This window comes from Engraulis encrasicolus, chromosome 21, assembly GCF_034702125.1.
Source record: "Engraulis encrasicolus isolate BLACKSEA-1 chromosome 21, IST_EnEncr_1.0, whole genome shotgun sequence".
Taxonomy (NCBI): Eukaryota; Metazoa; Chordata; class Actinopteri; order Clupeiformes; family Engraulidae; genus Engraulis; species Engraulis encrasicolus.
Window position 1 is genome coordinate 31,789,976 of NC_085877.1, and position 14,585 is coordinate 31,804,560.

A 14,585-nucleotide genomic window follows, 5' to 3' on the forward strand; every position below is an offset into this window, starting at 1 on the left:
TTTTGAGTATGGTGGCGGGAGCATCATTGTATGCTGACTTATTTTCAACTCTAAAAGAGCTTGAAATACCATCTTTCATCAGTGGCACAATACCAGCACCATGTTATCAAAACTATTAATTATCTTACCTACTTAGTTTATACAACTGGCTGGCAAAGTCGTGCAAGTCTGCAGGAATAAACTTAGTTGACAACTTCAATCTGTTTTGGAAACGCAGAGTACTTTTCAGACTGAACAGTGCAGAACTAAGCTGGAGGCTCTCGCGACCAGGAAGGGAGACCAGAAAAGACCAGGAAGAGAAAGGGAAAGAGAGATGGGACAGGGTTGGGATATGACCAAGGCCAGACTCGAACCTGGGTCCCAATGGTCATGCAAGTCGATAAGTGGGGGGCTTGGTGCGCTGCGCCCCCTACTCATTCTTAAAAGTTGTCATTGCGGACATTTTCTCTGTGGGATGGGACAAGCCTTCAAATGTTGAGTTGGATAAAGACTGTAATGCCATGATAAGGAAGTTGTACTTTGCAACACGTCATGTAAACAATCAGGCCATAAGAATAGCATCAGCTCTTGGATTTCACCACATTCAGACAGACTGACGTGAACAGCACCGTCTGGAAGATAATCATGCAGACCTTCACCTTACTGGCTCTCCTGCTCTCTGCTTCAGTCGTACTAGTGCACGGCTCTTGTAAGTAAGAACACAAATGATGTACCAGTGGTGTATTTTTCGCTCTGGTTGTGTTGATTTTAAGATTAGAAGATTTTGCGTACAAACACACATGGCATGGATTTACTTAATGCAACTACCATGCAACCACATTTTTCTCGTTATTTTTTTCACATTATACTATTTTATCTTGCTCAATAGAATGTGTAAGGTGTATCATAATTCATTTTTTGACATCTGAAATGTTATTGGAAGTCTGGAGGATCCAACATTGCTGTTGATAATTTGAAAGGTTTATGTTGGTATATGTTTGGAAGTATGTTTCGTTTTGATGCAATATGATGATGCTTCCCTGTGTGTATGCAATGCCATGCTCTGTCATGTAATGACCTAGTGTCAAAGACTGAATTCCTCTTGATAGACAAAACTATTCATAATGCATTTAGAAATGGACAATATGACATTTTACTGGACATCTGAGAGGCTGTTTACAAGCATAAGGATATTTTTTGAAAATACATCGCTGCCTGTCTCTCATTCACTCACACAGACTTTTAGAGGGCTCCTTTTAAACCTCCTGGCTAAAAAATATCCCTTTTAGAGGGCTTAAACACACCTGTCACAATGGTATTTTTGTTTCTTTTTCTTTTAATTGTATGCTGCAGTTATATGTAAATGGATTAAAATATTAAAATATCTGTGTCTAAAAATATTCGCATACGTGTAAACAGCGTCTGAATTGTATACCCTTTTCCCCCAGATCTTCCATTGCCTGCTTGCCAGGTTCACGGTAAAACCTATGTGGATGGGGAGAGATGGGAGCCGGACCTGTGCACATTTTGTGTGTGTTACAATGGTGGCACGCTCTGCGGTGGCCATATGTGCGACTCTACCAACCACTGTCCAGATGCATTCGTCCCAGAGGGTGAATGCTGCGCTGTGTGCCCTTCTTCTGGAGAACGGCATGGTCCAAAGGGTCAAAGTGGTCAAATGGTTCCAGCTATGGCGATTGTGAGTTCTCTCATCTCCCTTTTTCGTACATTAACTGCATTTAAATCACATTTCATTGTTAATTTTTTCACATGTGCAAAACATAATGTTTATGCACAATGACGTTTCAAGTACGTGCCCTGTGCGTGTCGACATGTCAAGACACCTGAAGTGCAGAGACATAACATAGTAGCTGTAACTAGTATTAGTCTGACACCTGTCAGAGCAGAGCCTTCTTTATTCATGCTAATTTCTGCTTTCTTGTCTTGCTCACTTTATTTGCAGTTCGTATAGCTATATTTATATACAGGGAAGCCGACGGTAGGGGGCACAGTTTCCCCGGGCCCTGGGGCAGAGGAGGCCCAGAATTGAGAATTGGGTTCTCATTACATTGTATGTGTGGGGTGGGGGGCCCTTTCAGATGACTTTGTCCTTGGCCCAGCCAAAGCTGTCACCAGACCTGTTAATACAGATGTCAGGGACCTCCTTTCTTTCTTTATGCTTCTTGTCTTCCTCACATCTTTATATTTATTTTGACTTACTGTATATATGTATATACTGTACAGTATATGAGTATGTTGTATTTAGTACATCTCCTTGCTCACTTTTCCTTTCTTGGCTTCCTCACTTTAGTTGCAGTTCTTTCATTATTATTCACTTACTGTATATAGGTTGACCAGACGTCCCAGTTTGACCGGGACAATCCCAGTTTGGAGTTGTGTGTCCCAGGTCCCGAGCAAACCCTCTCGGGACACAAATATGTCCCGGTTTTGGCCACCCACTACATTGCGCCATGTATATCAGGATGAATATATGGAAAAGATTACATGTTTACCTGCCACAGTTAATGGCAGCCAGCGCTTGGATAGAAAGTCTGATAGGAGTCAGTTGCGATTTGTCATTCCTCCCTCTAAAATTGATCAGAATGCAGGAAATTGCATGTCATTTTCCAGGGGGAGGACCCCCAGACCCGCCTGCCAAATATTGTCCTTCAGTCACGCACGAAGTGTCCCGGTTTCAGACTACAAAAATCTGGTCACCCTATGCATATAGTATCTTTGTATTTACTCATACACATAGCTCATCCCTTCTTATTATTTGCATTTCAAAGTCTAGTTTTGTTGCCAATTTCTTCACATTGACTGTACATATAAGGTACATACACGTAGCACATGCTTTTGTTTTCTTGTCCTGCTCACTTTTTCTCTCCCTCTGCCCCTTTTTGTTTTTCAGCTTCCCAGACCATGGAATGGCATTCCTTCGCCATGAGTATGTGGTGCATGGGTCCAATGGGTCTAGGGATTGTAAGTGTTCTCCTTGTCTGTAGTACAATAAATGCATTTCAGAAGAAGTTAATTTGTATTGTCAATTTCTTTACATAATTCTTGTACATAAAAGTTTTTTTTACTTCAATACCAGGGTGTCTTCCTCACTTTACTTGCAGTTTGTTGTATTTATATTTACTTACATATTTATTTATATACTGTAAACTTATATGTTGTGTAGGCCAGGGGTTCCCAAACTTTACCATGACAAGGCCCGCCATATTCCAGTAGATTTTATTCAAGGCCCCCCCTGACACAGGACTATTTTGTTTTCTTTGTAGCCTCTTTCACAACTCGATGGAGTTGGTTCATCCCTAAAACCTTTCAAGTACTCCTGGAAACACACATAAACATGTCAACAGGAAAATGCAACATTTGTATTAGATCCATCATCATTAATTTGCTTGTTTTTGGTTTACTTTAGTTATTCAATTTATTCATTTATTAATTTTGCCTTGCTATATGTTTCCCGACAACCTGCCCCCTAACACTCCCCCGAGGACCTCCCAGGGGTCCCTGGCCCCCACATTGAAAACCACTGGTGTAGGCTGCATCTCTTCTTTCTCTGTGCTCACTGTTGTCTTCCTCTCACCCTCTGCCACTTATTGTGTTTTAGATCTGCAGCATATGGGATCCCTCATGTTCTTCACCATAGATATTGCACCCAGTCCTGCATTCTCAATAAAGACTGTCACAGTGCTTCAAACGTGTCTTGTTGTGTATACATCATTGAAGAAAAGGAGTTTTTCCGTTTCCTTCTGTTTTGTTGAACGCCTTGGCCAGAATTGCAAAGTATCTGGATCAAAAGGCTTTGTTAAACCTAGCAAGTGCTATAAGTCAACCATATTATGATTATGCTTGTTGCTCCTGGTACAATGGCATTAATAAACAGCTTAAAAATAAGCTCCAGACCTCTCAAAATAAATTAGTACTAAGGACCATCATGGGACTGCACCCTAGAACTCACCTTGAACCTCACCACTTTAAACGTTTGGGTTGGTTAAGAGTTGAGGACAGAGTCTCTCAAATAGACCTGAGTATGGTGCACAAAATTGTAAATGGGCATGCCCCTAAATACTTTTTTAATAGAGTGAGGAATGTCCACAGAACTCCACTAGGGGGAGTTCCACAGACTTTGTTCCACCAAAAGTCAATACCAAAATAGGGAAGGACTCATTTTTAAATGTTGCATCTAGTTTGTGGAATATGTTACCAGGTAATATTAAGATGATCAATAGCCTAGATGGTTTTAAATGGGCTTTGAAAAAATGGTTTAGAGATCAGTCAGTGTAGTATATTACTTTCAGTGGAAAGAAAAAGTGTTATGTGCATGCTATATATTTAATGTGTTATAGTGGTCCCTCCCAGTACTAGGCCTACTCTTATAATTTTAATAACTGCTGCCATTAACACCTATAGGACCACAATGGAAATAAGCTTCCAAGCTTTATTGTGTTATCCTGACTCTCTGTTTTTTATTTAAGTATGTGGTGCGGTTTGTATGAAACTCAATCATGTATTTATTTTACTTATATGACCTGAAGATGTCAAATAAAATCATTCATTCATTAATTCATTCATTCCTACTAATTTTTCACTAACATTGTACCACACAGATTGGCCTACCATGGCGCTAACGGTAGGGCACTCATCTGCTACACGGCTGATCTGGGTTTGATTGCATATACTACATATACAGCATATACTGCAGGGGTACTCAACTAAAAGTCCTCGAGGGCCAGTTTCTCCCAATTCCTCCCAATAAAGGGCCAAATTTTCAGAACTATTCGAGGGCCACAGATAGATGGCCCGCGGGCCGCTAGTTGAGTATGGGGATATACTGTATGTTTCCTGTGTGTTACCCAAGTCTTGTCTAATTTCTGTTTGTCCCTTGTAAATCACACCTTCTAATGTCCACACACAATTTCTCTCCTGTAGAGACAATAAAGGCAAATCAAATCTAATCGGATTCCGGCTTGGGCCCTTTGCCTGCCTTCCCCGTCTCTCTCTCCCAACTCACTTTCTGTCTCCTCCACTGTGCTATGTCAGGCTTGAACCAAGGGCAGCTCACAGGGACCGTTTATGACTCCATGGGGCCCCTGGGCCAGACAAGAACAAGGGCCCCCATCCATGAGTATTGCTAGTTCATGAAAAGATTCAGGGTTCTAGTATGTAAAACCAGTTCCAATGGACCCTTTCATATGAAATGTATATTTTAAAAAAGAAAACGTTGGGTCTCACACAACGCCCACGCACACACACACACACGCACACACACACACACACACACACACACACACACGCACACACACACTCTCTCTCTCTCTCTCTCTCTCTCTCTCTCTCTCTCTCTCTCTCTCTCTTTCTCTTTCTCACACACACACACACACGCACACGCACACACTTTGATGCCCGTGGACGGGCCCTCTGGATTGCGTGAAGTAGCATTGTCATGCAGGCACAGAAAGACGTTGGGTAGCATTTTGCAATGTCACATGTAGTCCTAACTAGCAACAACTAGCAACACGTATCAATATCCAATATTGTGTCAATATTCAAAGTTAAAATATACTGTATATTCAACGCATTTAAGGCAGTTACACATTAAAATGTATTGCAATCCTGACAGCAACTCTGGAAACTGTATATCCCATTACTAAGACATGGATATAATGTATTGTAAAGGCCATCAGCGCAACAGAGAGGTTTGCATGAAAGTTGCAGAGTCATGGAGGCATGCAGTGTTGTTGGGCAAGTGGCAAGAGTTTAGATTTGAAAGTGTGATTACTTGCAGCACACAGTTTCAGCGCACATGCCCTGAGAAGTGCATCCATTTTATGGCATGAAAGCATGGGTAACACTTTAGAATAACTACTGAACCTATTCACAGCTTTATAAACACTTTATAATTCATTAACTATTTATCAACAAAATGTTTACAAATGTTTATAAAGGGGCAAGAAATTCTATGTTAACACAGCAGACACAGCGCAGTCGCATCGGTCCTGAAAGTTTCTCCCCCAAAGACCAGAAGGCATGAAACCACATAAAAATTATCACACAGTAGAAGTTGATTCCCACTCCACTGTGCAGTCGTAGTTTGGTTCTTACTCATTTACAAACATTTGTAAATGCTTTGTGAAATGTTTATTATTATTAAATGTTAATAAAGTGTTTATAACGCTTTTGTGGGGTATTCTAGAGTGTTACCAAAGCATGTACTACAGAGTGCACATTTCTGTACTGACCCTATGCAATTGGAAATAAGAAATTATGGATGTCCTGATCAGAATCTTTAGCCCTCTGATAATTTGATTTTGTCCAAAATATTGTATTCACCGCTGAAACAAAAGCGCACGAGCACGTTAATAGTCAACTGCAATTTTTATGTTATGCAGTACAACATTTTACACAAAAAAAAACATTTTCTTCTCTGTTTAAATGGTTACAATCGAGTTGTTAAACAAATATGACATATATGTTACTTGGTGACACTAATAAGTTAACTTAAATTGTCTCAAACGTGTGAAATAAAGTAAATACCTTGTAAGCTAAGCACTAACACTTCAAGCATGAAGCAGTTTTGGGGGGGGAGGGCATTTGGTAATAGACAGCACACTGACATGTCCACACCACACGGGGGTGCTGACTAACCTTTGGGACTCTGGGCCTATAAGGGTCAGAGTTCAGAGAGCCACTGTAACTATTTCCAGGCTGACTAGAATGTTGCCGTTGCCTAGCAGTTACATTCGGCACTAAAGGGCTTACCTAGGCTGCGAAGCACCTAAGTCAATACCGGGCTCTGAACTTTCTCTGCACGTGACGATGTTACCCGGATGAACCTGCAGATATCCACATTGTCGTCACGGTTCGCAGAGGAAAAACAAGTATTTTTCGGTTTGCATTGTGAAACAACTTTCCGGTTTGCGAAAGCTATGATCTGCGACGTGAACAAGCTGGTCGGTTCACGATTAGGTGCAGGAACAGCCGGGCACCGGCACTGTTCTCAGTCAGCCTGAACGCGCCATAAGAGAATGATCTGTACATATGTCAGATTCATATGTCGTATGTCAGATAAGTTCAGCCCTGTTGTGAGGCAACTTCTTGGTTTTGCATTGAAAACGGACTGCAACTTTTAGCTGGATGGGATCAGGGACGTAGCACCAGATTCTGGGTCCTACGGTAAGTTCAACCAGATCCAGTGGACCCTTTTATATGATTAATACATTTTTAAAAAATGTTGGGTGACTCAGTCCCACGCAACATACACACACACACACACACACACACACACACACACACACACACACACACACACACACACACACACACACACACACACACACACACACACACACACACTTTGATGCACGTGGATGGGACAGGCCTTCAGTGACTGGATTGCGCGGAGTCGCATTGTCATGCAGTCACAGAAAGACGTTGGGTAGCATTTTGCAATGTCACATGTAGTCTTAACTACCGACAACTAGCAATACGTGTCAATATTCAATATTGTGCCAATATTCAAAATTCAAATATACTGTACATGTAAGGCATTAAAGAGGCACTAGGTAGGATGACGTAATTTGTGCGGTGCCTGTGGCATGCCTGTCTCAAAATCTACACCGTTATGAAAAAAGGCTGTTCAAATAAATTTGTAGTGAGACTGTATTTCATCCCGGAATGCCAGCAGTTGTTACAAATCTGAATACGGTATGTAAAGCGATGTTTTCAAATGATAAGTGTTTTCCACGACACTCCCTCGGACCGCGCTGTCAAAAGTTGCATGTGGGGTTTTCTGACAGCGGACCGTGGAAGTGATCACGAGAGCCATCGTTCACTTACGAAAGACTCGCATAAGCGTCGGCTGACTCGGGACCATGATTAATTAAACTTTCAATCCTACCTGGAGCCCCTGTACCGGCAGTTTTACATGAAAATGTATTGCAAACCTGTCTGTACAACTCTGGAAACCGTATATCCCATTATCCCATGAGGCTTGCTTGGCCAGCGTCGGAGCTACAGTAGTATGCTACACTGAGGCATGGCCACTGCTAAGGTTTTGGATGCCCTAAACATAACTGTTCCGGAGGCCCCCCTCACACAAATGTAATACATTTTTGGCTTCTTTTACGCCAGGGGTTGCAGTTATATTCCAGTTTGTGCTACACTAACACCGTGCTCTTGTTTGAAAGCTATGAGTCTGGAGTGTGTCACTAAATAGTCAAAAGAGCACTCTTATGTATTGTTACAAATCTACTCGGAATAAAACACAACATTTCTTGAAAAAAAGGAGAAAATTAATGTTAATCCAAATATATGTCACTGTGAAAGTAGTTCTTCCGATGAAACAAGAAAAAAAAGTTGCCAACTCCCCTCACTGTCTCGGAACCTGGCGTGCTCTCGCGCTTGTCGCGTGCAGTTTTAACAACAGTCTTAACTTTTAACTTCTCAAATAAAACAAAGGAAAAGTGTCCAGAAGCACATAACTTAACTCCACTGCAAAATAAAGTGTCCTGGCCGAACACTCAGCTGCAGATGCTTTCCCATAGCCTGGAAAAGTTTGGGTTTAGCACATGCTAACTGGGAGAAACAACTGAACTGGCTGTCTCCCCATCCTCCGACGAACTGAAATATTCTTGCCTTCTCCTTCCGATTGCGCAACATTTCAGGGGTCAGTATCCTCGACCAATCAGGAATTAGGAAAATAATTCGGCAGTATTAGAAAATAGAAATAAAAAACAAAGTTGTAGAAAACAAAAGCATTAGACATAGGAACATTACTAGTGCATGGAAATTGCGTTTAAAACGTTTTTAAACACTTTAACCTTTTTAAATATTTAAACCTTTACATGAATTGAAACAATCACATGTAATGACATGAATGAACCCAAAATATAGCACAGGACTACATTAGGTATGGAACTTTTTCATCATTATTTTTTTTCTTTTATCGATCAGAAATGACTACAGCCCAGAGACTACACCCCCGCCCCCCTCATGGAGGTCAATGTACTGATCTTATTCCCCGTTTGCCTGGCCTTTTATATGCCAGTACTTGTAGCAGTTCCTTGTAGGCATCATGCACAGAGCAACGTTGCATGTGGTGCATAGAAGTGGTGTCTTCTGTTTACAATTCACACACTGTCGCCATCCCTCTGTGCCATCTTCCCCAAAGTGTGCGGGCATAGGCATACAGCGCCGCCAGTTAGTATTGGCACCCCTTAATTTAATTTACAAATTGTGCAATATATCCAGAAATAAATGGAAATATACACAACTTTTACCATCAGGATCTTTTAATTGAATTTTATAAGATATTTGGAATTGCCAAGTATTTATTTCCAAATGCATTTTGTAATTTCAAGCAAAAACACTTAAAAGGGCATGTCCAGGAATATTGGCACCCCTCCTTCAAGGGTTAATTGCACACTATTAGACAGCAATGGAAGCCTCCGGAGGTTTTGGTTTTCATCAATGACTTTGTTCTTTCATTTTTACAACCAATCCACTGTGCATTTGGATGTGTTCTTTGGGTTTTTGTCTTTCTGGAGTGCACATGATGTTCAACTCAAACCAAGTGTTCTTGCCATGGTTACACATTTTCCTGTAGATGATGATACCTGTCATGTCATGATGCTCGTCATGATACCTATGATACGGTCAAAGCCTCCAATACCTGACACAACAATGGGGTGACATAATATTATGGATCGGACACCATGCTTGCTTTTTGGTAGGGTGTCCTTTTCCTTAAAGACTTTCTTGCAGAGTATGCAAACATGCTGTTTGTGTGAGTCACTAAAAAACTGTGCTATTGCTTCATCTGACCTTAAAACATTCTTAAAAGGGCTGTGCTAGGCCTGTATTTTTTCATACAGCCGTCAGGTGTTCCCTGTTATGACTTTTATTAAGCAATGTGGTCTGCCTTGGTCTCCAACCAAAAGGCACTACTTTGTGTAGTGTTTAACACGGGGTGCTTATTGAAAAAAACTACCCAAAACAGTTCAAAGTTGACAGTCAGGTCTGTAGATGTTAGTCCCTGTGTTTTTTCATTATTTGCACCGACTTCTAAAGACTTTTATCATAATGTCTTCCTCTACCCCCCACATCCAAGGATATTCTTTACAACTCCATGTTTGGCAGATTTCTGAATAACACAACACAGTGTTGAAAATGGTTTACCAAGGTCTTTTGAGATGACCTTTTATTATTTGGAGGTCTTGTTTTTGCAAATAATAGTATTTGTGGTGTCCTCAGGCAGCTCCTCTGTCTTCATATTGGTGGAAGACACACAAGATGTAACAGGTGGCTATTTAAACACAACTATCATAATTCCTTGCCTAATTCATGTTCTATGGGCAAAAGCAATTAGTCAAAGGTGATTCCCATTTGCGATTTACCATAATTGAGTCAAATTAGGTTTCCACAATGGTATCCAGTAAAAGGTGCCAATACCAGTGATCCCGGGAACTTCACCATCTTCAATTTTTTCCCTCTCATAGTTTAGCATTTAATGCTGTTGATATTTTTTATATTTAGTATCAACCACAAGCTATCTATAGAAAAATCATGGTTGACCTTATTATTTGTTGTCTGGAGATATGTCCCATAATGTACTTAAACTTCAAGAGTGCCAATAGTAACTGGCAGCACTGTATATCAGGTGGTGGTGGTGGTGGTGCTCGTGGAGGAGAGGGGACAATTTCACTATGCCCAGCACGCCGGAGCTCCAGAACCAGGTTTTCACGGAAGGCCTTCTGAGACAAGGGCTTTGCCCCCCTGTTTGTCATCATGTCTTTGTGGAGGATGAACGTGTTCACTATGGCGATGTCAATGAAGTGGTAGAAGAAAGATCTGTACCACCTCCTCGTCTTGTGCAGAATGGAGTAGTAAGAAATCTGAGAACCCGAGAGGTCCATGCCTCCCATACTTTAATTATACTCTTGTACTGCTGGAGGGACCGGCACTTGTTCCACATGCCATATGCCATTTGTCTTCACCCTCCGCTGTATCGTGCTGCCTTCGCTGTGGGCTTGATGAATGCTGGAATACATCCGAAACAGACGAGTGTCTTTCAATTGTCCGAACAGCAGACTCCCCTGCCGTATCCAACGTATCGTACCCCTTGGGTGGCGAGTGGTAATGGCCCCAGATCTGTCTTTGGGGAAACCGATCCTGTATTCGCGAATGCTACCACATGCCCATATCTTGTTATCATCCAGCAGTTGCTGGAACAGCATTGGGCTTGTATAAAAATATAAAATCGTCCACAAAGAGCTTGTACCCAGTCCCCAAAACTGGGGAGGACACCAATTCCATGACGACATCGTAGCTCAGCCCTTTTCCAGATCCTGTTCGGTTTTTCCCCTCATAAACAATGAAGTCCCAGGTGTACCCAGATTGTGAGTCTGCTAGCACAAACAATTTGTACCCCCATTTCGATGGCTTATCTTTGCAGTATTGCTGGATTCCTATCCTGGCATGGGAGGCGACCATTCACTCGTCAATGGCAATGTTATGGCCTGGCTGGAAGTTGGCCATGCAGTTTTGCCGGATATCAGTGTACGGGGGCTTAATCTTCTGAAGGTGGTCGAACTCACGGGTGCCTCTCCGAGCTGCATTGAGCTCGTCCTCATCAGGGTCAGACAGATGGATATTGGTGGAGATTCGTCTGAATTTGCGGCCAGACATGGATGACCCAGCCCATGGAAAGCTATACAATTATGACCTTCTCCAGTAGTCTGTAAGAGCTGGTGCGTGAAAAAGACCGATGTAAATGATCAGAGATAGATGATAGATAGATGGCCCTGGCTGACTCGTATCAGAACTCAGTAATACACAGAAGCGCTGTCCATGGTACTTACTCAGAACCGCTGCATTCCTCCAGGGATGAATTCAAAAGGGTGGCGTCTGTCTCGTCGCTGCTGTCAGGCTCCCATTCAATGTCTGTTTCGTCCCTGTCGATGGATACTGTTGGTTCAGCGCTCGCCTCAGCCGTGTTGCATATTCTTTTCAGAGGATTTTGTGACATTATGCAGAAGTTAGTCAACTTGTTCTGCAACAGCGCCAAAAAATATGGCGAATGTTGGGCAGCATGTACACTTTTACACTTCAGCTTCAATCACAAGCTGCACCTGTGAAGTACAGAACTGCATGCTGATTTGATGTTGCACCAACCCGCCCGTGGCTGTCTGATTGTCAATTGAAACCCGTCCGTGGGTGTAATCGCTCGCCGTCAGCTGGCAGCTGCAGCTGGGTGTTACACCTGCAGCTGCAAACCCCGGCTGCATCTGGCCATTAGCCTATGTGTGGGCCTGGTACTGTGGGGGTGTCTACTGATGCCTAGTGCCCATGGAATGTGGTATCTGGGCGGGCTGGGTGGTATCAGCTCAGTCCTGTGCAGTGGTAGTGGGGCCTGGCAGAGTGGGGTGTCTAATGTGCCCTGATTACCCATAGCAAGTGTCTCTCGAGTGGTCATGGTGGTGGAGAAAGCTCATTAATTCATAACCGCTGATGGGGCTTTCTCCCGCCGGCGGCAGGTGAACATTAACTGGCTAAATAATAATAATAATAATAATAATAATAATAATAATAATGTGTTTTATCTCAATTTAGGAGGCCCAATTTTGGAGGCAATTGAGGCACTGCTGAGGAACATTACTGCCTAAAATGTTACCCATCTATCCTTTGGACACACACACACACACACACACACACACACAGACTTTGATGCCCGTGGATGGAACAGGCCTTCAAAGTTGCAGTGTCATGGAGGCACATGCAGAAATACGTTGGGTTGTATTTTGCAACACGCCTCATGGAAGATCAGGCCACTAGTGCCTCTGGACAAACACAATGATCATCATGTTGCTCATCTTTGTTGCAGGACCAAAATGTGTGTGTGTGTGTGTGTGTGTGCGTGAGTGTGTGCGTGTGTGTGTGTGTGTGTGTGCGTGAGTGTGTGCGTGCGTCTCTGTGTGTATGTGTATGTGCTCGTGCATGCGTGCATCCGTGCATCCGTGTGTGCGAAAATGTTCATGATCATTACATTAAGTTGACTAGCACCAATCATACTGCACTTTAACAATATTTAATGGAGCACAAAGCAACATTTTTCTTCTGAAAATGGTATGCATATGTTTCAATGGGGGACAGGACTGTTAGGCCTGACAGGCGAGATAGTGTTGCATGAAGTTGCATAGTTATGTACACACTGAAATATAACATCACACGTGGCAGAACAGGCCAAACGTGCATTGAAAGTATACATTTCTGCATCATACCTGTGCAATCTAACACTGGACAAATACTGGATTGATCAAATGGTTGCTATGCAAAGCATGAAGGGTTGATAAAGGCGTGAAGGGTTGGTAAAGACGTCTCTTGGACACAGACCTTTTCACCGTTATAGGATTTTGCAATGTAAAGGGATGTGGAACGGTAAGCTGACTTGAAGCCAGATCTGTCTTTTGTCTCCACCCACAGATCTGGAAAGAATCCCCTATTCCAGGGGTGTCAAACTCATTTTGGTCCGGTGGCCGTCATGTGGACTTCAAGCGGGCCGCATTAGTAACGTCATCGCAACAACAAAAAACAAACGTAAAGCATAGGATTAGTGTTCAGTACTATCACGTTTTAAGTGTGTTCAATATGTAGAAAGCAATGCAATACTGATAATCCTATGCAAAATTTCCTTGACTTCATTCATTCATTGCCAACCGTCAATTAATTAAATATGGAACAGTTCATTTTGGCAGGGGGTCTGGGGGTTTTCCCCCAGAAAATGTTTTATTTCTTAGATGTAATTTCCTGCATTTTCACGCATTCTAACATCCCGTTTCCAGTTTGAGCTTAATAGGAACCAATACAAATCCAATTATATTTATTATTTAATTACAACTAATACCAATACAATACGAATAAGAAGTATTAACATTTTATCTCTATATATGAGGTCTATAATATATGAGCTTTATCAAATGCCTGTTACAGTACAAATTCACCATTTATAATAGTGTGATGTGCACTTTACTACATAATATATACAGTGTAACAGAGGGACCATTGGGTTAATGTCATGCAGGTCTCGATTTTGCCCCGAGGGCCGTAATTGCGCATTTCGGTTATTTCATTTAAAAAAAAAAAAAAAGTAAAAAAAATAAATAAATTGGGGCCGGGCCGGATGGAACCCTCTGGCGGGCCGGCTGCGGCCCGCGGGCCGTATGTTTGACACCCCTGCCCTATTCGATATTGTAGGTGTAGACGGTCTGGAAGTTGACAAATCAATCAGGATTGCCAGAGATGTGACATACTTTTATAGACGTATATACTCGTATGGGCAGTCATGAGTAAGCGGTAGGGCTGGGAATCCAAATTTCTTGGATCGATTCGATTCTAATCCAGAAGGTCACGATCCGATTCGATCCACGATCCGATTCAATTCGATTCGATCTTCTGTATTGCTGGGTTGTCACTTTAACCGATTTATATTTACAATTATAAGACCGACTATATAAACCAACATTTCTCAGCATTTGATGCCCACACAAACATGACATACCTTGGTATGAAAGAAGCAAGCAGGAAACTTGGTATGAGAG

The 14,585-nt window shown here is 42.2% G+C and overlaps 1 protein-coding gene across 1 annotated transcript; it reads left to right on the top strand.

The window, feature by feature from the left end:
• The first annotated feature begins 541 nt into the window (after nucleotides 1-541).
• On the top strand, nucleotides 542-2,970 carry LOC134437833 (collagen alpha-1(I) chain-like). Its single transcript, XM_063187382.1, has 3 exons — nucleotides 542-688; nucleotides 1,428-1,678; nucleotides 2,891-2,970. Exons 1-3 carry the CDS (start codon nucleotides 625-627, stop codon nucleotides 2,924-2,926), a joined length of 351 nt encoding a protein of 116 aa, XP_063043452.1. The 5' UTR covers nucleotides 542-624; the 3' UTR covers nucleotides 2,927-2,970.
• Nucleotides 2,971-14,585: the final 11,615 nt, after the last annotated feature.